Source organism: Talpa europaea (assembly GCF_964194135.1).
Source record: "Talpa europaea genome assembly, chromosome: 11".
In the NCBI taxonomy this organism is placed as follows: domain Eukaryota; kingdom Metazoa; phylum Chordata; class Mammalia; order Eulipotyphla; family Talpidae; genus Talpa; species Talpa europaea.
In genome coordinates this window covers 70281012-70304734 of record NC_140078.1, presented here as the reverse complement: position 1 = coordinate 70304734, position 23723 = coordinate 70281012, and the positions used below count along the sequence as shown (strand labels likewise).

Sequence of the window (23723 nt, the reverse complement as noted above, 5' to 3'; positions counted from 1 at the left end):
CTCCCCAGACAAAGGCAGGGCCAAGAAAGTATGTGAGGTTTGTCCACTGGGGCATTCACGTCCTGAGGCTGAGGGTGTGAGCAAGGAGATACCCATCATTCCTTTAGTCCAGATAGGGAAACTGAGATACCTTGGGCAGAATTATGCAAGGGAAATGTTGGGAAGATGATGCCCCTGCCTTGCCACACACATTCTAATCTTGGTTCCCCCTCCCAGGTGTCCAGACAGCCGAGCCAGTTTCCTGGGCCCTAGGCCCCTCCCACAATGCCTTTCGCTGGTCTTCTCCTCTGGGCTTCCCTACTGACTGGGGCCTGGCCAGCTACCCCCACCCAGGACCACCTCCTGGCTACGCCCCGCGTCCGGCTCTCTTTCAAAGGTAAGAGGTTGCTTTGTTCCCCAGCACCATCCTCTGTTCACTGCACGTCATCCTCTGTTCACCTCACGTCATCCTCTGTTGCACAAGAGAGAGAGAAGATGTCAGGGGGAAAAAGGACAAATTGTATGGCCATATGAGTCATCCTAGGGGGTGGGAGCAGGGCCATAGAGGAGGTGGGGACTTGCTGAGAAAGGCTGGAGACTGGACCACTTAAACATTCTGGGGAAGGGCCTTGAGTCTGGACACCTTCTAGACAGAATGTGGGGTCTTAGGTTGGGTGGCCTAAGGTCTGCAGAGTGTCTCTCTGTGTGCGGTAGATAATTGGGGATATGGAGTTGTCAGTCATTCCAAACATATTTGTGGAGCCCCTTCCTTGCCAATGTTTTGCATCTGGTCCTGGATGGTCCCTGGGGAGGTGGGACAATGGGGCAGATGTTGAGACCTCAGGAAATTGGAGGAGCAGGACCTATGTAAGTGCTTAAGGAACCTTCTGGGGTTCCTTAAGGAACGGGGGAAGGCTCTCTTGGCTGTGACTTGAGGGCAGGTCCCCTGAGTTCAGAGAGAGCGTGTGCTATTATAAGAGGTCTGAACTCCTGAGATCCCCAATGAGCTCTCTTTTTTGGAAGTCATTGGAAGGTTTTAATGATGAGTTGGGGTTTGCAGAGTGAGAAGCTGGTCCCCTAGTTCCATCACCTCTGCACCTAACCCACTGGGCAGGTGAACACACACACATTTACTCGAGAATATAGGTGGCTCATTTGCTAGCCACTTCCTTGGAGGTGTTTGTGATCAGAGGAGTCGACTCAGCCCAAGGGAAGGAGCAGTGTCCATGCTGGGGCCTGGGACACCTAGGGACATGGCTGAGTTTGCAGCCTTGGCCCTCCTCTGGCCAGATGTCACTTTGTCCAACTCCCTGCCCTGGGTGGGGCCAACTTAGCCCTGACTGGCCAGATTTCCGAATACACATGTGGGGGTGAAAGGCTGGGCTGACCTTTCCTTCCTTAGGCTTGATTACAGCCCAGCCCACAACGAACCATGTTCCCATGTCAATCCAGAAATGGGCAGGAGGGTTGATAGGTTTGAGTTGTAAAAGTACAGCTCCTCTCCTAGGTCTAGGAAGGTGACATATTTATTCTGCAACCTCCACCCTTCCCTGGCGGAATGGCTCAGAGTAGATCAATAGATCTTGAATGGGCCCGATCCCCACTCTCACCCCCTTCTAAGCCCAAGGTGCCAGCAGTGGGAGTAGAGCCTTCCCTTCCCCCACACCCTTGGGACACGGAGCCCAGACATCCACTCTGGGTATTTTTGTCATCACCCTGGAGACCCATGAGGGGAAGCAGGAAGGCCCAGACATAAGAAGGTCCTCTGTTTGATTCTTCTAAACCTTTGCAGAACTCCAGGGGCAAAGGGGCAAAGACTTTCGTTCCTGTTTTCCAGAGAGAGAAACCGAGGCTCAGGCAAGGGCAGAACCAAGGTCAGGTAGGAGGCAGAGCTGCCAGAAATAGAACCCTGGTGTCCTGGCCTTGTCGATGCCGACACCCACATTAGTCAGGTCGATTCCCTCTCAATTAGCTCTGAAGCCGACACCCGCAGTGACGAAAAGCCCAGCTCCTGGCAGCCAGCCTGCAGTGCTGACTGCTGTGGCAGTCTGGGTGGGGCTGCAGGATGCCTGGGGCCACCCCATCCCCTGGCCTCTGTGCCTTTGCGTGAGCAGGTTGCCCTGCCCTGAGTGACCTTTCCTGCTCCTCACTTGATCTCATGTCCTTGTTTAACACTTTGATGTCGCTTCAGTTTAGAAGATACTTGAGAACCTACTATGTGCCAGGTCCCGTGCTGAGTACTGGGGACTCTGCAGTGAATAAGATGTGGTACTCATAGTCAACTTGGCTGAAAAGACAATGAGCACCCAACTGGTCAGTGTCCCCCTGGAAGCCTGGCACTTATTATGCACCAGCCCTGTGTGTCCCCCAAGCTGGGTGGGCTCAGCCAGATCAGGTATATGAAGTGGCCCTCAGTGAGAATGCAGAGCACCACCTGCAGATACTAGAGACCTGCAGGCAGTCCAGAGACTGGGAGAGAGGGCTGCTCCTGGGCACACACGAAGGCCCAGGGGGCGTTACTCCCAGTACTAGTGGTCACTCTGGCTGCATGTTATGGTTTCTTCCTCTGTGCCTGAGGTGGATGTCGCACCTGGCACACCAGGCCTCAGGGTCTCCTGCCCTGGTCCTGCTTTATTTGGGAGGTGCTCATTCCAGCCTGGTTGGGCCAGAGGGACTGGCATGAGGGGCCACACTGCCTAGAACAGATAAGGAACAAAGGCAGGAACTGGGCCAGGCTTGGGCTTATTGCCTGCCCATCCGCCTGGGCACCCCAGCCAGGCCTAAAGCCAACACAGGGTAAGGGAGAAAGTGCCAGAGTTCAGTCAGAGTGGGGGCTCCTGTGCCCCTGCCTTGAGTCTCCATCAGCAGCACAGCCAAGGTCAGGCAGAAGTAAGGAGTCAAGTGAGGAAGATTTCCAGGAACAGGCAAAGTATTCTTTAGTTCCTAGCTCTTGAAAGCTTGTGGGTTCTTGGACTAGAGAGCCTGGGTCCTCTTTCCTCCACCCCTCCTTTCCTGGGCCTGGAGTCCCCTCAACTGTAGTCAAGTCTGGGAGGGAAAGCCTCCCTTCCCCCGGTCTGAGCTGGCCCAAGCCCTGGGGCACCACCTCTGACTATGGTAGGGAGGTGTGGAGGGCCTTGCCAGGTCTTTTGTTCTGAGGGAATGTTTACTTTTTCCCAGGAAGCCACCCCCACAATATACACTGCTGCCTGCACTGGCTCTGACCAGGACTTGGGGCCAAGAGATAGGGTGGGGGAAAGGGGTCCTGTGATGACACGAGGTGGCTGTGCTGCTGGGGAAACTGAGGCAGGGGCAGGGAGATGGAGAGAAGATCACCAAACCAGAAGATGGCAGGAAGAGTGAAAATAATAGACAGTGCCTATGATGATAACCGAATGGTGATAACTCTAGAACCTAGGAGGGGGTCTCCCTGGGTTTGCAGTGAGGCATGAGACCCAGAGGCTTCCCAAATCACTCGGAAGCTGCCTGTCCCAGGACTAAGAGTGAGAGCTGCGTGGAGATGCAGGCATAGCCTTCTCCCAGGAGCTAGGGACAGGCTTCTAGGATCTTGCCGTGCCAGCCCCAGCCTTTCCAGCCTCATTTCCCAAGGAAAAGGCTGGGGTTCCCCTGGGGGGGATCTTAAGCTCTCTGCTCACTGAAGCAGCAGCGATGGGGTTTGGTTATTTCCTGTAAATCTAATCTTCCAGCCCCCAGCCCCTCCACTGAGCAAGAGAGGAAAGGTCGCCCATGTCCAGAGTAGCCCTGGGGTTCGGATCCTGTCTGTCAGGGCAAATCTGGAATGCTCGGTGGGGACGAATATTGTATAGGTAGAAGATGAGTGTGTAGGTGCTGGTCACTGCCCGCCACCCTCCTCAGCCCAGCCTCTGAGTCTCTGGGGCTAATGACTCAAAATAGTGCCACCACTTATATGATTTACATTTGGCATCACAAAACCAAAGTCACTGGGTCTCTTAGGAAATGACAAGATTGAGGTTAGGAGGGGTCACGGCCTGTTTACTTCTCCTGAGAGGGGGTGAGTGTGGGTTGGGGTGGAAGTGCTTTAGTTAGCTTTGATGGAGCATTGCCCTACCCCCAGACTTGACTGCACAGGGGTGGAGGTAGGACTGGGGAACTTGAAGACCCACCCTTTCCCCCCACAGACTCGTTGGACAGCCAAGGGAGGCTTGGAGCTTCAGATTGCAGGGGAGGAGGGAAGGCAGGGTGAGGCAGCCAGGCATGACACCAGGGAGCTGGGCAGGGGTCAGGTGGCTGTGACAGCTACGGAGGGATTTGGAGCTAGCAAACTGGAGACGGTGGGTATTTCAGGGTGAGCCAGGATGAAGGAGGAAGGAAGACTCAAACCACGAACTTCAGCCTAGATCCCTGCATTTGGAATCTCAGTTTTCCTGGAAATGAAGCTACCTCATTTCTGAGAGGGGCCTTGGATGTGGCCACTTTGGGAGTTGGGAGGTCCTGGGGGTTGGCTGGCTGTCCATCCCTCAGCTGACCGGGAACTGGCCCTTGAAGAAAGTAGGACAGGTCCTTTTGCTTGCCAAGAACCTGCCTGAGGGCCCAGCCGGAGTCATCGAGGCCAGGGTCTAGGTCCTCAGCTCTGGTTCTAGGTCCAGCCAAGCTTCGGATGGGACCACCACTGACTGGGCCTCCGTTGCACAGGCCTTGTCTCTGGTTCCTTGGCACAATGCCCGCCCCTCCCTCCCTGGCTCCAGCCTCCCTTGGCACTGAGCAGGAGCTGGTGCATGCTCAAGGAGTAAATCATGTTCCTTGGCAGCCCCCGCTGCTTCATAATCGTAAAGAATTTAAAGAGAAACCGCCAAGATAAAAACCTCATCCTGGCCCATAAAGGCATCTTTCACCCTGTGGCTTGGGAGGCAGCAGCCTCAGAGGGGGCTCCTGGCTGCCTGCACCTGTGCGTGCGCTTGCTGGCACTGACCCTCGCTGACCCTTGGGCCCCTAAGGGTGTGGGGGAGAGTGTCGTTAGTGCCAGGGGCTTCTGGCCCCAGAATCCTGAGAGACCTCTAGCTCCTCCCCCAGGGCACTTGGAGTACTTGAACTTGGTAGGAGCAGAGTCAGTAGCGGTGGTTGAGAGGCTCTGCCCCCAGGCAGACAAACCCCTTGTCACTGTGCAGCCCCAGACAAGCGGCATAGCCTTCCAAGCCCCATGCTGTTGGGGATGCCACTGGCCCTGGAAGCGACATCCTGAGGGCTCAGGCAGCTCTGCTTGCATCCTGACCGTGGTAGACCTTCCATCCCTTTATGTTCCTGCTTGCTGCCTTGTCTATGAAGCAGTACTGACCTCTTTGTGTTGCCGAGAGGATTGACTTTGTGACTACAGCCCCAGGGAAGGAAGTCTAGTAACTAGGAGCTACACAGATGGGGGGGGGGGCCCAGATAGGGGCAGAGAGGTGATTCCATCCCAAGGAAGCCTATCCCTAGGAGTCCCACACAGCCTCACCCCCCCCTTCAGTTTTCTTAACTTTTGGTGAGGGAGACAGGGCTTGGCAAGGGCTGCAGGAGGGCCCCTGAGTCTTGGGAAGGAGAGGAGTTAGGAGAATTCCACCCTAGACATCCAGGCACACTTCGTGGAGGAAGCTGCATCTCATACAGGGGAAGGAGGCCTCCCCTGTATGAGGGAGAAGGAAGAGCAGGAGCAGAAGTGACGGTGTGAAGGAAAGAGCAAGATATTAGCCAGAGTCTTGCTCTTGGTGCTCCGATGTAGTTTGCATTTTCTCCTTGTGGTTTTAAGCTTTTTTTCTCATCGCAGAGGTGCCGAATACATACGTGGGGAATATCCGATGACAGAGATGCATTTGGGGAGGAGATGCCTTGGGGTTAGTCCTCCAACCCCAGATGAGCTTCCCAGTCTGGCTGGAGCCCCTGGTCAGCTGCAGTGGCCCTTCCTTGAACATTGTTCCAGCTATGCCCACACCTGGGTTGCTCACTCAGACATCTCCATGATGGCTGAGAGTGTGTTTGCTGGGCCTGGCCTGTTCCTGTCCTGGGAATCTGAGCCCTGCCTCAAGGGAGCCCTTGGAGCTTTGGAGAAGCAGAGAATATTGCTGCTGCATTTTTTCTTAGAAATAGCAAGAGGGCCCTTGCCAGAGGCCTGGATGCCAGAAGGCTCCAGTCTGAATCCAAAGCCCGGCTCACGTGGGTGCTTGAGCTTGGCAGACCTACAACACCCCTCCACCCCTCACCCCAGGCTGCTGAGCAGCCTCAGGGAGAGGGTGGAGACCTGCTGGGCTCCAGACCTGACCACTGATCTTGACCCAGCAAAGAATGGGGCTTGGGCTGCTGGCCTAGGATCCAGGAGGCCAGTCTGTGGGGGAGGGAGGCCTCAACTAGACTAATTGGTGGCCATCTTCCTGAGGCTGCGGCAGGCAGTGGTTGTCTGGTACTTCTTTGCAGGGCAGGGAGAGTCCCAAAGCAACAGGACCAGGAAACATTAGGGGCGTGAGACCTCAGCCCCCCTGCCCCCACTCTCCTTCCTTCCTTCCTCCCCTGGTCTCCCTTTGCCTCCACCCCTCCCCCGTCACCACCTTGACCCCTCCTTGCTTCCTCCTGAGACATGCTCTTTCCTCTGAGGTTTCTTCCTGCGTGTGGCTCGTTGCTGATGTCTTCCAAGGAAGAGTGCGCTGCCCATGTTCCAGCTGGTCAGCTGGCACACTTGATCTGTGGGTCATCTACAGCAGTTGGCACAGCAGCAGCCAGAATGTGGGGGCTTCGTGGGCTTTTGCAGCACTCATGCTCAAGTGGGTGGCACTCCAGGGGGCCTCTGCCCAGGGCTACCTGCACCCGTTTTCTTTGGCTCAACACCAGCCTGCGTGGAGTCCTTGCTGCCTTCCTGGGCCGACACTGGCTGAGTCCTGCCCAGGCTCCTGACGAAGCCTCACTGCATCCATCCCCTTAGAGTGACCCTGATAACACATCTTTCTGAGTTGTGCCTCAGTTTCTGCACCCAAATGTTGGGGAAGGGGTTCAGACTGTCTGGGACATCCTGGGAATCTCTGGGAGGGTCATGTGAAGGAGCTGCAGGGACCCCAGGAGTCCTAGAATGACAGAGACAGGGACTGGACCCAGGGTAGGGGGAGGGTCTCGACACCCACCAGACTGTCGGTCCCATCCTGGCCTGGTCCCATCCTGGCCTGTCCGTCTGGGTGATTTATAGGAGTAAATGAGCCGTGGAGAGTTTGTTGTCTTTTGCAGTCACGGGGGGAGGAGGAGGTGGTGGAGGAAGGAGTGAGGGGTTTCCGGGCCAGGTCTGGAATGTGGGAGGAGGGGTGGACCCCTGGGCCTGTGGAACTGGAGGCCCTGAATGGCCATTTCACACTCGCCACCTGAGAAATAGATCTATGCCACCTCCCCCTCAGGACTAACCTCTCTGCCTACTCCCTTCACACTTCTTGGGGCACTTTCCTATGCGAGCTCCTTGCTGGGTCCAGGCCATCTCCTCCCACCCCATTCACACGGGCCATCCTGCCCCTCCAGGTCAGCTCTCTCCACTGTACTGTGTACTTCCAAGCAGGGGCTGGGCAGGGGTCAGTGGAAACACTGGAAAGTCCCGCACCTGCTAGGACTAAATGGTCAAAAGTCACTGGACATCTTGAGGGTGGAGGTGAGGAGGTACAGAGCTCTGGCTCCGGGCTGGTGTTTATGCCAGGGACTGACCCCACAGCTCCTTCCCTCCTGGCTTTTCCCGGGTCAGGGATGAGCTGTGCCCCCAGCCTGTCTTTTCCTGGGCGGAGCAGGTGGGCACTGGGGCGGAACGGGCGTGGGAACAGCCTGCCTGGGCCTGTGGGCCCCAGACCCCAGCCCCCAGCCCTCAACCCCTGAAATGGGAGGGTAGCCCACTGCAGAGCTTTAGCCCAGCTGGGCGGCTCCAGCTCTGGCTCCAGCTGGGTGTTTACTGAACAGCTGGGATGTTTACAGTAGCCCTTGAGGAGGGGGCCCCTTGTTCTAGAGGATTTCCCATCTTGGGGGTCCCATTGGTGGCCCTTCTGACCTCACAGTCTTCCCACACCCCTGGGATGGGCGTGTCAGGGATGCAGGAATGGCAACCACCCCTGCCCTCCCCACGACGGGGCCAGGGTCGCAGCGCCTGCCCCTCCACCCTCCACTCTGGTCTTGGGACCCTCTCCCCTAGAGGAGCTGACATTCCCAGGAAGTGGCAGCTCTAGGTGGTGAAATACGGTAACTGGGTCCCCAGTTAAGACATTTAAATTAAATTCAATCAGAGCAGTTATTGAATATAAACACTCCGAGTCATTTACATGTTAATTATGTTGAATGGACTACGAGGCCATAATTAGTTGCTAATTGGGTGAGAGCGGCTGTAATTGGTTTTGTTGGCACGACCTAGCTCACCTGCCTGGGAGGGAAGGGGGGAGAGTGTGGATGGCTCTGGGGGAGGCCTCTGGGTCTTGATCTGGAGAACTTGGCCCAGGGATGTGATTGGAGGGGACAGATATTAAGGGGTTTGAGGCCAAAGAAGCCTGCACCCTACCCCCCAGAGGGTAGGTAGCTTAAGCCAGCCAAGGCAAGCTCTTGGATTTAGCTTCCAGGGTTTCTCATCACAGTGGTGGGGGGATGAACCAGGAGAGCCAACCCCTGCATTAGCAGTGTCAGCTCAGCTGTGTGTGGGACCTGAACCTGAACAATGTCAGATGCTCCAGAGAGGGTCCCTGAGAACTCTGGGCAGGTGTCACCCTGGTATATCCCTGGCAGAGGCTGGGGCTCTGGTTTGACCTGGCCAGTGTTGTGGTCCGGGCATTGGGGTATGAAGTGGGTATGCTGAACAGAGGGAAAGGTGCTTGCAAAGCCATTGGGGCTGCCCTGCCCCCAGCTCAGCCTGGCTGGGACTCCCAGGGTTGCAGGGCTGTGGCCAGGGACGGAGGCCTTCCGGCTGGCCGCTCATTAAAAGAGGATTAGGCCAACAGCCAAGGGGCCAGCCCAGCCCCTGGACCTTCCTCTAGGGCTCTGCAGCTTTGGGGGAGTAATAAAGAGGTTAGGACCCCTCCCTTGAGCCCATGGGGGTGTCCAGTAGGGATTGTCTGCACCCTGCCACTCCTACCACATCCTTGTCTGCCTTAGCTTCCCTCAGAAGGGCAGAAACTCTGTCTTTCTGACAAAGAGCCTGGCCAGCACCCCCACCTCACTCCCAGTCTCATTTCTCTTTAGCTCAGGGATTAGGGCCGCACCAGCCCACTTGAGGTCAGAGGTCAGGGCTGGGCTGTAGGGACCTGTCTATCATGGCTCCACACCCACGCATGGCTAGGGGAGGTGACGCTGTCAGTCAGAGCCTGCTGCTTTGTGGGGTTGTAACCAAGGGGGCGGGTACTCACCTCTACTCCAAGACCCCCCACTTTTTGTAGCAGCCCCTGCCTTGCTGACAACAGACTTGGTGTCCTAGAGACGGGCAGCAGGGGCACGCCTCCTCAGGGCTGTCCTTGACTACCAACTCCTTTAAAGTACGGCGTCACTGCTTCTTCCCAGGGAGCAGGAGAAGGAGACTCCCAAGACTAAGCCCCTCTGCACTGAGAGTGCTCCTGCCTCTGGACCTTTGCCAGGTCATTCTGAGCCAAGACCCTGAGTGTCTAACGGCCTTGGGGGAGTGCGAGAGGCTAGGAACGACTGCGGAAATGAGGTGTCTGATGCCAGAAAAGGCTCTTCCTTCCCAATGACGGGAAAAGCCTTCCCGGATGTCGCCACACCCAACCTGTGCCCAGCCTGGGTGAGGGTATGGGGTGGGGAGCCCTTCCCAGGAGCCATCACCCTGTCATACCACAAGGTCAAAGCTTCTGTGTCCTGACACCCACAGAACCCTAGATTGAATCCCAGCCTCGCCCTCAGTATTGTCATGGAGATGGAGAGGGGTCAGGCTCCTGCTGTTAGAGCTGGACAAGGGAGGCAGGTGGCACCTGGTCTGAGGATATGGTCAGGCTGGATCCATGGCACCCTCCTCCCACTAATGGCTCCTCAGGCCCCAGCCCCCCTTGCCATAGTCCCTGCTCCCCAGGGGTCTGTGGGCCAATTGTATCTAGCCCTGCTGCCACTGCAGGTGTCAGCGGGAGACCCAGTGCTGCTTAACTGCCCTCTGCCCTGGCCCAGGCTTCTTGGAGGAATGCAGGCCCCCAGTTCCTTTGCCCTGTGATAGGTTAGGGAGGGGGGCCAGGACACCAGTTTCAATCGTCAACTTATGACCTGTGGTGTACTGTTTCTCCCTGGGCCTCAGTCTTTCTGTCTGGAGCTGGGGAGCAAGGCTTTTGTGGGGACCCTTGTTTGAATCCTTTCCTGCAATTTGGTGCCGTGAGACAAACGCTCCAGCTGGATGTCAACAAGGCCGGAACCCCGCTCCCAGCCCGCTCCGGGACCTGGGAAAATTCCTTCCCTTCTCCACCTATTTCCCCTTATGCAGGTCCGGTTTGAATGGGTGATTCTGGGTTTAGCTCTGCTCCTGTGGGCTGGTAGAGGGGGCAGACAGGATGGAGTTAGGGGACGGTTGTATTGAGTCATACAGGAAGCCCCTTCCTGCCCCCTTGCCCTCTCTGCTCCCCATCCCAGCACTAGGAAGCAGGGCAGCAGGGATGGGACCGAGGGGTGGATGTCTCTCGGAGATGGTGAACCTGCTCCCCTGGACAGAGGGCTTGAGACCCTTCCTCACTCTCCCCCCTACTCCCAAGTCACAGGCAGCCCATGAGGGAGGGGTGAGTGAGGGCCGAGGAGGTCAGAGCAGAGCTGGGACCACTTCGAATGTTAGTACTAGGAGCCCCACGAGGTGGGAAAATAAGGCTCAGAGAGCCAGAATGCCCCAGCTGGGGTCACAGAGCCAGGCCAGAGCCAGACTGCTGATCGGTGGTCTCACCCCGCCATGCCCCGCACAGCCTCATGGGGACTCTCCTCCCACACCACGGTTCCCACAGGGACCGAAACATCATGTCCTGTGACAACAGAGCCATTGACGCCATTTCCCGTGGCCACTGGGGTAGTCCCGAGGGTCCTGAGTCACATGCCCTGTCGCTGGAGGGCGAGTCACCTTCCAGCCCTGGGCCTCCCCTTCCTTCTGCTCAGAAAACCAAGGACCTGGGCGGGAATCCTTCCCACCACCCCTGCACTCTAGCACATCACTTCCCTTCTCTGTGCTTCATCTGTGAATCGATGTTTGGGGTGCAAGGCTTTGTATATAACATGTGCTTAAAGACTGAATGGGAAGCTCCTTCCAGTCCCACCTCCACCCAGGGGCAGACCGGCTGGGGACTCAGAGAGCTGAGGGGCAGGATGTGAGATCAGCTCATCTGCTCCACGTGGAGGTGTCAGTTTCCTCATGTGCTGAATGGGCTCTCCCTGCCTTTCACAGAGGGGGCTGGAGCCCGCAGTGTTGGGGCTTTGACCCCAGGGCGGGGACTTGGAGGGCCACGGCAGAGCAAGGGAGTTCAGATTATAGAGGCCAAGGCTGGGTAGGAATGGTGGGGGTGGGGGGGTGAGGGGCAAGTAGAGATTATGCCTGGTTGGGTTTCTGGGAGTTAGGTGTTTGCAGCTTCCCCCCTCCCCTCCAGTGTCCCCTAAATGCCCCTTACCCTGGGCCAGCAGGACGGATAAAGGCACAACCAAGGCCATGCCCCCATACCCCCAGCCAGGGTATAAATAACCGCTGGCGGGCTGTCCCAGTCTGGGGGGGCTCGGCTGGCAGCCCCACTTCCTCTCTGGCCGCTTCCTGGCCCTGGGGGGTGGGTGAGTGTTTACTTTCCTGTTGTCACTAGGGCTGGGTGGCCAGGCGGGGGACTCCGAGTGGCCCAACAACAGGTGCAGGACAGGTGTCCAGGCTGCCCTGCCCAGGACTTCAGAAGTGCCGCCGGACAGGCGGGAGAGGCCGTAGCCTGGCAGGAATCGGCCCTTTGATCCCTCGGCGTCCCTCCGTCCCAGTGGTTGGACAAGGTCATCACCTGCATTCTCTTGTCGCCACATAGTGAAGACTGGGCAAGCAAGGCATTTGCTTACCTTCTAGGTCTTTAGCAAGGTCTCTGGGTCTGCTGTAGGAGTCCCTCAGCTCCCAGCCTACCTTGGACAGCACATCTGGACACACCTATCCAGCACCACCCCAGGTTCCCCAGTTCATAACGGGGCTCAGGGTTGACCAGGATAGCCGCCTAGTGCAGGGCGACCCTGACTGGTGGGACATGACCATCTGCTGGTCCCACCAGTGTCTGGAGCCTCACACCCCAGCTGTTCTCCAGGCCTTCTTCTTGATTGCCCCACCTGTGAAATGGGTGCCCAGCTGCAGCGTGGGGAGACAGGGTGTGCTTGCCCCCCGCCCACCGTGGTGAATACCTTGTCTGATGGGGGACACGTGTGGGCTCGTGTGCATACCTGGGCCATGTGTGAACACGCATGTGCTCGTCTATGTGCTGCCATCTCAAGTCTCCCGTGAATATTCGCCACCCTCATTACAGTCTTCCCTCCTGCTGAGCTAAGAATAGCTGGGGTGGATGGAGGAGGGGCTTGCCAAAGGGACCCCTTGGCTCTCCCCTTCCCAGACAAAGGTTTCCAAGTTTCCTGGAGTCCTGTGTCTGTCTTTGGCCTGTCAGTTGCCAATTCCCACCTGCGCTTCAGTCCCAGGAAAGAGGACTTGGGGATGGGAGGGCTGGGGCTGCCAGACTCACAACAGAAGAGAGACTGAGGACTGAGCTGGACCCAGCCCAGCCCCGGATGCTGCCGTACTAGGGGGAGGGCCTCCTTCCTGGGGAAAATGTGCCTGGTGGGTGCAAAGTGGCCTGAATATTCCACTAGTTACAGCCCTGTGAGCCTGTGGGAGCCCAGGGTGTATTGGGTAACAGGACTTTCTGGTGTGCTGGCTAACCCACTTCAGATGAGGTGGGACCCTGCTGTGTGCCAGCTCTGGTCTGTCTGGTGGGTAACTGGGGTGAGGAAAGGGCATCTGGGCTCTGTGCCAGCGTCTACAGGCTGTCCTGGATGCACCTGCCTCCACACCCCCCTGCTCATTAACCCTTTTAGGTCCTTGTGGGAAGCCAGCCCCACCCTGAGCGTGGGAGTATTTACCCCCATATGAGCAAAGACTCTTTGATGCCATCCCTCAGCCTGGCTCGCACCCACTGGCCTTTCATTGGGACCCAGAGACTGGCTGGGGCTGCTGGTGAATCAGAGGTTTGGGTGTGGCCCCCTTTCCTGGCTTGCCCACCTGTCCCACTTTCTCCTCCCAACAATTCAGGAACTGGAGAGGAAACTAAGAAAGTCTGGGTGGGGACCTGGGGGGCTTGAGATGACATGTATGAGGGCACGTATGAGAGTGATTTGGGCCCGTGAGACATGTGGTAGGCTGTGGCTGGATATTCTCCAGGGTCCTGATTGCTGCCCTGCTCCCCACCCACAGAGCTCAAGGCCACAGGCACGGCCCACTTCTTCAACTTCCTGCTCAACACAACCGACTACCGAATCCTGCTCAAGGACGAGGACCACGACCGCATGTACGTGGGCAGCAAGGACTATGTGCTGTCCCTGGACCTGCATGACATCAACCGCGAGCCCCTCATTGTAAGGGCCTGTCTACATGTAGGGATGTAGGGTGGGGGGCTGCGGGGCACGGGACCCCAGAGCTGGGGGCCTTTCCAGCCCATGGCACCCTCCGACTCTCATCTCTGGCAGATCCACTGGGCAGCCTCCCCGCAGCGCATTGAAGAGTGCGTGCTCTCAGGCAAGGATGGCAATGTGAGTGCAGTGCGGGCCACAGGTGGGGTTGGGGGGAGTAGGTGACCCCAGGGAGGCAATGGGGAGAGGAGGGCATCTAGGCACCTCCACGGCTTTCCCTCTGGCCCCAGGGTGAATGTGGGAACTTCGTCAGACTCATCCAGCCCTGGAACCGAACACACCTGTACGTGTGTGGGACCGGCGCCTACAACCCCGTGTGCACCTATGTAAACCGCGGCCGCCGTGCCCAGGTGAGTCCCCAGTCCTGGCCCCGTGCTGCCCCCAGCCCCCTCGGTAGCCGCATTGCAGGGTTCTGATGGGAACGTGGGCTTGAGCCCCAGCCCTGTGGCCATGGGTGAGTAACTTCTTTCACCCCTCAGAGCCTCGGCTTTCCCCCCCCCGAAAATGGGGCTAATGGCTGCCTTTCTCACAGGTCGGTGTAAGGAGGAGGCAGTGAGCTAATGCTCCCCAAGCTCTTAGCACTGTGCCAGGCACGTAGTAAGTGCTCACTCCACATTGTAGCAACCATCCTGGCCATGCCTGTGGCCCACGCCCCCGCAGCCGAGCTAGAGGGCCCGAGGGGCCTAAGCATCAGGAGGTTGAATGCTGGGTCAGCTTCCGCCACGCGGCCTGGGGGAGAGCTGCTCCTTCCCCAGCTCTGCCCTGCCTTGTTCGCTTCTGCCCTTTTCCATCTCCATGTAGGCATGTGTGTGAGCTGGTGTGACGTTGTAGGGCATGTATGAGAGTGATTTGGGCCTATGGGACATGTGTGTGCAGACGTGTGCCAAGCTGTGGATGTGTGCACACGCACGTGCATCTGTGCGCTCGAGTGTGTTCCTGGCATGTGTGGTGTGAGAAGCTGGCAGCCCGAGCCCGCTCCCCCAGCCCCTGCCACCCCTGGCTCTAATCCCTGTTCCTCATCTTCTCAGGCCACACCCTGGACCCAGATGCAAGTGGTCAGAGGCCGAGGCAGCAGAGCCACGGATGGTGCCCTCCGCCCGACGCCCACAGTCCCACGGCAGGTGGGCCTCATCCCTCCAGGCCCATGCCAGCAGTACCACCTGTGAACTAAATTCACCCTGGGCCTGGCCTTCCAGCCAGGACCTGCACCCCAGGCCAAGCTCCCCAGTGTCTCTCCTCTATCTCTGTGCCCCCATCCCACCCCTTCCTCTGCAGTGCCCTCAGGCTCTGAAGGTATTCTCAGCTGAAGCCAAGTCAGCCTCAGTGTGACCCCTGAAGGCAAGAAATCATGAAGCCACCAGGTGGGGAAGACAGAGCACTGGGGCCAGCTGTGCCTCACCCTCAGAACCCATTTGTATAGACACATCTGAGCACAGCTGGTACACGTGGGCACCCATTATGCATTCACACCCACATCTTGCTTCTCACCCAGGGTGGGAGCATGGCATGTATGTACAGTCTGACACATACTCTTGGGTGCCCATGCCCTGGGCCTGCCCTGGACCTTCAGTGAACAATGTCCTTCACACTCACGCATGTGGAACTGTCTTCCCCTGGGGTGGAAGGGCACAGCTGTCTGTCCACTAGCCATGACCTGGGGTCTGGTCTGGGGGTGCTGGGGCTGGGCAGGGGCGGGCCCAGGGGCAGGGGCTGCCGGTGAATGACAGAGAAAGTGGTTACTTGAGCTTGTGTGTCTGGCAGGCAGTGCTGAGAAGCGGGACTGCCCAGGCTCTGCGTGTGTGTGCCCAGGGTGAGCAGTGGGTTCCGTGTGCTGCAGCGATGTGTGCGGTACTGTGTGTGCAGGGAGTCGTGTGCAGAGTGTTACTGAAAGCGGGCCTGTGTATATCTTTCCATCACCATCCCTGCCACCTGCTGCCACCTCCTTCCTACCTCTTTGCCTCTCTCCTTTACCCCCCTTCCCGTGAGCTCATCCTGGTCCCAGAACCTTCAGCTTCCTTCCTCCTAGCATCTCCTGGGCTGGGTTGGGAGGCAGAGGGGGCTTTGTGAATACCATGTGGTCTAAAGTGGACTTCTCAACTCCTGCCACCCTGGGGAGACATGTGGAGCTGGGGGCTCTGCTGAGGGACAGGGAGAAGGCCACGGACTATTAGTCAGGCCTAAGGACCACAGGTAGGGCATAAAGCCTGGGGACAGGGGTTGGAGCTCAGGCCCTTGGCCACTGTCCTCTGGTTGGCAGCCCCTTTTTGGCCCAGGACAGGCAGAAACAGCTCAGTGAGTTGTGTCTCTGTGGCCCAAGGGGACCCTGACCAGAGTCTTTCTGAGGTGGTTGGCATGGAGGACTGTAGCACCTGAACCTGCCCATCCCCCTCTCGTGACTCCCAAAGCAGAGCCCTCCAAGACCTGGGACCAGGAAGCACCTCCCTTGGAGCCCACGGCATGGCCCTGTCCTGGGTGACCTCGCTACAGTTAAAACCCAAGGAGCCCTGGGGAATGGTGGAGTGGCTTCAGGGTTTCCCCAGGGGCTCGCTCTCACCCTGGGAGCCTGATGCCTGCCCAGGTTCCTGGCTGTGGGACCAGCTTGGATGGTGCTGAGTCCCCCTCTGCCCTACAGGACTACATCTTCTACCTGGAACCTGAGAGACTGGAGTCAGGGAAGGGCAAGTGTCCGTATGACCCCAAGCTGGACACAGCCTCGGCCCTCATCAGTGAGTGCCCCCCCTGCCCCGTGTGGCCTCTGCCTCGAGGATGGGAAGGGGTGGCAACAACACTTACCCCGGGTACACACTGTGGACACGTCGTCCCTAAACCCCCAGTGGGGCCCCACCTTGTAGGGGAGACAAACTGGCACCATGTGAGTCCAGGCATAGAGACAGGGTAGTGTGAGCCTCCATCCAACCCCTGGGCTGGGGGTGCTCAGGGGACTAAATCCTACCCTGTAATCTGGGGTGGACCCTGCAAAGGCAGAACTGTCCCAGCCACAGATTGTCTGGAAGAGAAGATAAGCTGAAACTATTGGGGGCATTCTAAGGGGTTGGGGGTGTCCCATGGCATGTCCTTGGCTTGTCTGAGAGGCTGGAGAGACCCCACAAAGAAACATCAGAGGGGGTTTGTTTCTGGCCTAGCCTAGTGTCAGAGGGAGTTGGGGGGATCTTCTCTGAGAAGGGGTACTGCCTGGGGCCCCAGGAGCAGCTACTGCTCCCACCAGCAAGTCGTGTGGGCCCACCACTATCCCTGGCCCCTGCCTGTTTTCTGGCTGCCCAACCTTGTCTACTCGTGGCAGCTGCTGTGCCACCTCCCAGCCTGGGAAAGGCCCCCAGGGTAGAGTCCTGGCATTATCCTCCCCCTCCTGGCCAGCAAGAAGATCCTAGCCTGATGGCAGAGCCCAGACTGGGGCCCTGGTGGGGGAAGCAGGGCCTGCCCTGGGGAACTCTAAGAGGAAAGAAATGGAGTGGCCTGGAGCCAGCGTAATTATTCAACTTTCTGTTAAAATGTTCAGGTGTTTTGTGATCCAGCTGTTAAACACAGCTATTATTAAAAAGTAAACTACATGCACTTTCAATTAAGTAAATTACTTTAAAAATAAACGTAATAAATACTCAAAACTCATTAGTTCCTAGTTATTTTATTATATTTTCTTATCATCTGTGCTCTTGAGGTGACTTGCCTCTTGGAGTGGAAATGCTGCACGCTGGTGTGGCAGCTCCTCCCCACGCCACCTGTGCCTGAGGTTAGTGGCTGCCATCAGCCGTGGTGGGAGTGTCCCCACCACAGAGATTGGCCCTTGCTGCTCATCAGAGCTACCATGCTGCTCATCTCAATCCTGCAGCCAGGCCGTCAACACCAGCACCCACTGGTGATGGACTCATGCCCTGGGAGGCTAGGGAGCAATACGACCTTGCTCTGGAGGTCACTGGGTACCCTGGTGCCCTGACCTACCCGCTGGCTCCCCACAGACGAGGAGCTCTATGCCGGAGTATACATCGACTTCATGGGCACCGACGCCGCCATCTTCCGCACCCTGGGGAAACAGACAGCCATGCGCACAGACCAGTACAACTCCCGGTGGCTCAATGGTGAGCGCAGCCCAAGCCCGCTGGTGGGCAGCATGTCTGGGACAAGGCGAGGAGATAAAGAAGCACTCGCGGGGCACTCCCGCCTGCAGCTGGCTGGGTGGGGGAGGGTGCCTGTCTGGGGCAGAGTTGGTGTTTCTGTGCATGGCCAGTGATGCTGTCCAGAAAAGAGGCATTGTGGGAGGAGGGCGCGCCAGCTGACCTCTGCCCCTGCAGACCCTTCCTTCATCCACGCGGAGCTCATTCCTGACAGCGCTGAGCGCAATGACGACAAGCTCTACTTCTTCTTTCGCGAGCGATCGGCAGAGGCGCAGCAGAGCCCCGCCGTGTACGCCCGCATCGGGCGCATCTGCCTGGTACGCGCTGGGCTGGTGGCTGTGCCCTCCTCTCCACACCTGTCAGCCCTGCTCTGGCAGGGCCTCGGGGGTCAGCTGGCCTCTCTGACCCAGTCCCTGCTCCCTGCCCCTCAGAACGATGACGGCGGCCACTGCTGCCTGGTCAACAAGTGGAGCACATTCTTGAAGGCAAGGTTGGTCTGCTCGGTGCCCGGCGAGGATGGCATTGAGACCCACTTCGATGAGCTCCGTGAGTGCCCAGCAGACAGAGGGGGTACTGGGGCTACCTTGGAAGGGACAGAAGCTGTCTGGGTGGGCAGGACCCTGGGCTCCTGGCTAAGATACCCTCCCAGCACCTTTTCCCTCTATTCCCAGAGGATGTGTTTGTCCAGCAGACCCAGGATGTGAGGAACCCAGTCATTTATGCTGTCTTTACCTCCTCGGGGTAAGACTGGAGCTGGGCCAGCAATGGCAGCATATTTCTGGGTTGGGGGTCTCTGCCTTGTAGAGGAGCCCAGCCTGGTGGCAAGTTGCCGGGTGAGGGCAGTCTGGGAAGGGGGCCTGGGAATTTGCGCTACCCACCACACATCCGCCCTGCTTGTAGCTCCGTGTTCCGAGGCTCTGCCGTGTGTGTCTACTCCATGGCTGATATTCGCATGGTCTTCAATGGGCCCTTCGCCCACAAGGAGGGCCCCAACTACCAGTGGATGCCCTTCTCAGGAAAGATGCCCTACCCAAGGCCAGGCACGGTGAGAACCCCACTCATTGGCCTATCCACTTCCTCTCTATGTTAGCTCTTTGCATCTGTGGGCCCCACCATCATGGAGTCAGGTGGGGGAGGTGGACCAGATGCATATATAAACCCCCCATATCTCCTTAATAAAGCTGAGTTGTTATTTGTCGGGAGCACATCTGTGGGTAGGCTTGAAATAAAGCGGAATTAAAAAAAAGTTTAAAGAAAAATACAGCCCACTATTTACACGCAAGGTCAGGCTGTGAAGGAACTCAGCCAGGATCCTGAAGCAAGGCTGGTGGACTGGGGATGGCGGGCTGCTCCATGGGATGCCTTCTGGGGGTGTTTGGAAACTTAAAGTTTGAGGAAAGAATTTTTTTTTTTTTTTTAAAGATTTATTTATTTATTTATACAAGCACTAGGTACAGTCAGAAGCGCAGGAGGGTGAGAGAATTCACCAGAGCCAGAGCGGGGAGCAGAGCAGGCAGATGGACGAAGTACACTGCTGAGGGGAGCAGTGGGCGGCAGGAGAGGTCTGCGCACCATGTGGGACCCTCGCCGGTGGCCGGGGATCGAACCGGCGCTGCAGAGGCTGCGGGCAGCTTCGCAGCCCAGGGCTCAACCGCTGCGCCACCAGGGAGGCCCTTGAGGAAAGAATTTTTGAAGCAAAAGCAGAGAGGCAGCTAGAGGTCAGCAAAGCTGGCGAACAGTAGTCAGGAGGCAGGGGTGGGCCAGGGCCCAGTCTGTGGTGGTAGGAGATGATTCACACTCATCTTGGTCTGATGTGGGCTGTAACTGCTGGGTCTAAACAAGAGGGCGATGTGAGCTGATCCCATGCATGGGATGTTACAACTCTGTGAGGCCAGGCCTGGGATGGAGAAGCCAGACTCAGCAGAGGAAAGGCATCCCCCCAGAGGTGAACTTGGAGGCTGGAAGGATGGGCTGGAGTTAGGCTGCCAGGGCTAGGAAGGTAACTCCCAGTCAGAGACCAGCACCAGGGATGAGAGAGAGCACGCCTCATGTGTTAGAGGAATTCAGGGCTTGCTGGCCAGCCGGGCAGGGAAACAGCCAGAGAGAAAGGAGACAATGGTGGGATGAGGACAGGAAAGGGATTGGTCAGCTCTGCTGAGTGCTGCCACCCATCATGGCACGTGAGGCCAGAGAGGTGGCTGTGGAGTTTGACCTTGTGGGGCCTTGGGGCCTTGGCTGGAACAGAAGGTTGGGTGTAGGCAGAAGCCTGCATAGAGAGAAGCAGGTAGAGGTGATGGGGACAGACAGAACAGAGGCCTCGCCAGTGAACCCCGTTTGGGTGGCCTGACTCTGATGTTTATCACCCGCCTGCAGTGCCCTGGCGGAACCTTCACACCATCCATGAAGTCCACCAAGGACTATCCTGACGAAGTGATCAACTTCATGCGCAGCCACCCACTTATGTACCAGGCTGTGTACCCTCTGCAGCGACGGCCCCTTGTGGTCCGCACTGGCGCTCCCTACCGCCTCACCACTGTCGCCGTGGACCAGGTGGATGCAGCCGATGGGCGCTATGAGGTGCTTTTCCTGGGCACAGGTACCCACTGCTGCTCCCAGCCCCTCCCACGCTGGGCCCACTGGGTGGAGGGTACAGATCCATGGGGCTGGGACCTACCCTGCTAGGGGTTGCTACAGGCTTGTCAAGGCCCACTCGGCCACCCTCATCCTTGGGAGCCTTCTCCCTATTGCTAAGATAACTGAGGTGGGAAACCCCATTCTGATCCCCACCCCAGGGGGGCAGTAAAAGCGGGAATACTTGGGCTCCTGAGGACTGGTGTATGGGCAGGGAAGGGAGACAGATTGTAGGTACCTCCATGGAGCTTCTGTGTGCACACAGTGAGCACCACACAGGGGAATACCTCCAGCACTGTGGGTCTGGGGTGGGACAGGCAGACCCTGACCACCACCCCTTATCCTCGGCCAGTGCTCCCCTTCTGGAGAAACTCTTCAGCCTTGGCACAGAGCTCCTGCTCTACTGCCCTTAGGGGTTTGGGCCTGGTGGGGGAAGGGGCTGAGGCCAGTGCCCCTTCCCCAGCAGCCTCAGCCCCACTGAGGCCCTGCCCGGCCCGTTCCAGACCGCGGGACAGTGCAGAAGGTCATTGTGTTGCCCAAGAATGACCAGGAGATGGAGGAGCTCATGCTGGAGGAGGTGGAGGTCTTCAAGGTGGGTGTGTCCCAGCCAGTCCTGTCCTCTTCACCTTGGCCCTCCCTAGTACCAGCTCCTGACCTCAGCTCAGGTCAGCCTGGGAAGGAGGTCCCAGGGTCCCAGACTAATCCCTGTCTTCTTCTAGGACCCAGCACCTGTTAAGACGATGACCATATCTTCCAAGAGGGTGAGTCTTGGCAAGGCGGGCTGGGTGTCAGGCTGGAGCTTGCATCTCCTTGGAGTCATGCCCTTGGTGCCGGGGTGGGAAAACTGAGACATGGAACAAGGAAGGGAAGGGAGGGGAACCCCACCCAACTGACTCCTGATGGGGACTGGCTGTGGGGAAGGAACTGACAAGCCCCTACTCCTGTCCCTAGCAACAACTGTACGTGGCCTCGGCAGTAGGTGTCACGCACCTCAGTCTGCACCGCTGCCAGGCCTACGGGGCCGCCTGCGCCGACTGCTGCCTCGCCCGGGATCCGTACTGTGCTTGGGACGGCCAGGCCTGTTCCCGCTACACAGCGTCCTCTAAGAGGTATGAGCCCCAGGCCCATGGAATTAGAGCCCCAGACCAGGGCCCAGTCTGGGAAGGTTGGAGGTAGATGGGATTTTACCCTGGGCGGGGGGGGGGGGGGGTCTATGGGTGATCATCCTTGCCCTCGAGTCTTGGGCTTTCAGGGATGTGGGCGGGGGGCGGGGGGCAAGATTCCTTGGGAATACTCCTTCAGGAGCTGTCCTCCCCCAGGCGGAGCCGCCGGCAAGACGTCCGACACGGGAACCCCATCAGGCAGTGCCGTGGGTTCAACTCCAATGGTGAGTGTCTGTCTCACCTCTGGGTGTTGGCCATACATTGGAGCCCTGTGCAGCCCACAGAGCTGCATACCAGACCCCCACTGCACGGATTCATTCTCACATGACTGTAGGGATGAGGGGTCTGGGGTTATGGGGATGGGATGTCCCTAACCACCCCCTCAAGCACTAGATGCCCAGTGACACCCCCGCCTCCGCTTTTATGGGTGTGTGTCTGTATGCGCTCCTGCCACCCAACCCCACCCGCACCCCCTACAGTCAGCCCAGAAGCCATGCTGCTTTCACACAGCGCTCTCCTGTCCCCCAGCCAACAAGAATGCTGTGGAGTCCGTGCAGTATGGCGTGGCAGGCAGCGCGGCCTTCCTTGAGTGCCAGCCCCGCTCACCCCAGGCCACTGTTAAATGGTTGTTCCAGCGAGATCCCAGTGACCGGCGCCGCGAGGTAGGTGCCTCCCAGTCCTCACCACGGTTATGGGAGTCGCTGGGTAATGGGAATGCCACTTGGTTGAGATGTGGTCTAGGAGCCAAACTGGGGCAGCCCTCATTTTAAGAAAGCCTTTCCACGTTCCCTTCCCTATGTGAAATCATTTGAATGAATCTAGTTATAGAAGGAAACTGTGGAATTTCATATTATATGGAAACTGTGCCTTTTTACATGCAAATTGCATACGCATACTCCACTGGAGGCATGTATACTAAATTGGAAGCATAATGTGGACGAGCTCCAGTATGTGGGAATTCTGTGAGTAGCCTTCATTTTATGGAAATATCCTTACATGGAAATTCTGGGTGCTCCAGCTGAGCATTCTCATGAAGTAGAAATTCTGTAGGTATGCTCCAAAGTTCTCTGCTTGTGTGGAATCCCCTTATAATCTTGTGTGGCTGCTTTATTGAGATGCTATGTAGCAATTTCATGTGGGTTTTTCTCGGTATATGGAAGTTCCACATGGGAATGAATGTCCACAGGGAGTGACCCCAGATGGTCCAATCAGGAAGCTGGCTTGGCCGGTAGTGGTCATGCTGCCCCTGAGCCCCATGTCTGCCCCTGCAGATTCGTGCCGAGGACCGCTTCCTGCGTACAGAGCAGGGCTTGCTACTTCGAGCCCTGCAGCTCGGGGATCGAGGCCTCTACTCCTGCACAGCCACGGAGAACAACTTCAAGCACGTCGTCACACGAGTGCAGCTACATGTACTGGGCCGGGATGCTGTCCATGCTGCCCTCTTCCCGCCGCCAGCTGTGAGCGCCCCACCGCCTCCCGGCGCAGGCCCCCCCACACCCCCTTACCAGGAGCTGGCCCAGCTGCTGGCCCAACCAGAAGTGGGCCTCATCCACCAGTACTGCCAGGGTTACTGGCGCCATGTGCCCCCTAGTCCCAAGGAGGCACCAGGGGCACCCAGGCCTCCTGAACCCCAGGACCAGAAAAAGCCCCGGAACCGCCGCCACCACCCACCAGACACATGAGGCCAGCTGTCAGCCCTGCAGTGGGCCAGCCTAGCCCTTGTCCCTTTTAATATAAAAGATATATATATATATAAATATAAAAATATCTATATTCTATACACACCCTGCCCCTGCAAAGACAGTATTTATTGGTGGGTTGTATATAGCCTGCCTCAGCGGCAGCATCTTCCAAAACTTAGACCCATGCTGGTCAGAGATGGCAGAAAACAGAGCCAACCTACCAGGCCCAGTCAGTTGGCAGGGCCAGGCCAGGACCACACAGTCTTCAGACTCAGCTGGGAGTTTGCCTGCTGGACGACAGCCACCTCCAGGATCTACAGGACACGGGGAGCGATCAAGCTCTACCTGGACAGGGCACGGACTGTACACCTTTGCCAGTGCGTGCCGTCGGCTTGTGCCCCTGGCACAGACCTGGCCGCGAGGACTGCTTTGGAGACTGAGGGTGGTGGGCGGGTGGGGCTCAGATGCACTCAGAGAAGGGAAGAAGGGGCCGTCACAGGATGCCAGCCCCTGCCTGGGAGGGG

At 57.8% G+C, this 23723-nt stretch overlaps 1 protein-coding gene across 2 annotated transcripts; it reads left to right on the top strand.

The window, feature by feature from the left end:
* Positions 1–264: 264 nt before the first annotated feature.
* Positions 265–23199, top strand: SEMA3F (semaphorin 3F; the record flags this gene model as incomplete). 2 transcript variants are annotated; one of them, XM_084247583.1, is made up of 18 exons in its annotated part: positions 265–376; positions 13379–13539; positions 13651–13713; positions 13824–13943; positions 14622–14714; positions 16226–16319; positions 17568–17687; positions 17901–18040; positions 18155–18269; positions 18395–18464; positions 18624–18768; positions 20097–20319; positions 20858–20946; positions 21074–21115; positions 21306–21463; positions 21674–21741; positions 22046–22179; positions 22789–23199. In XM_084247583.1, 18 exons carry the CDS (start codon positions 265–267, stop codon positions 23197–23199), a joined length of 2358 nt encoding a protein of 785 aa, XP_084103709.1. The 2 variants fall into 2 exon arrangements, with proteins under 2 accessions (XP_084103709.1, XP_084103710.1); XM_084247584.1 differs by lacking the exon at positions 14622–14714.
* Between the last annotated feature and the right edge of the window lie 524 nt (positions 23200–23723).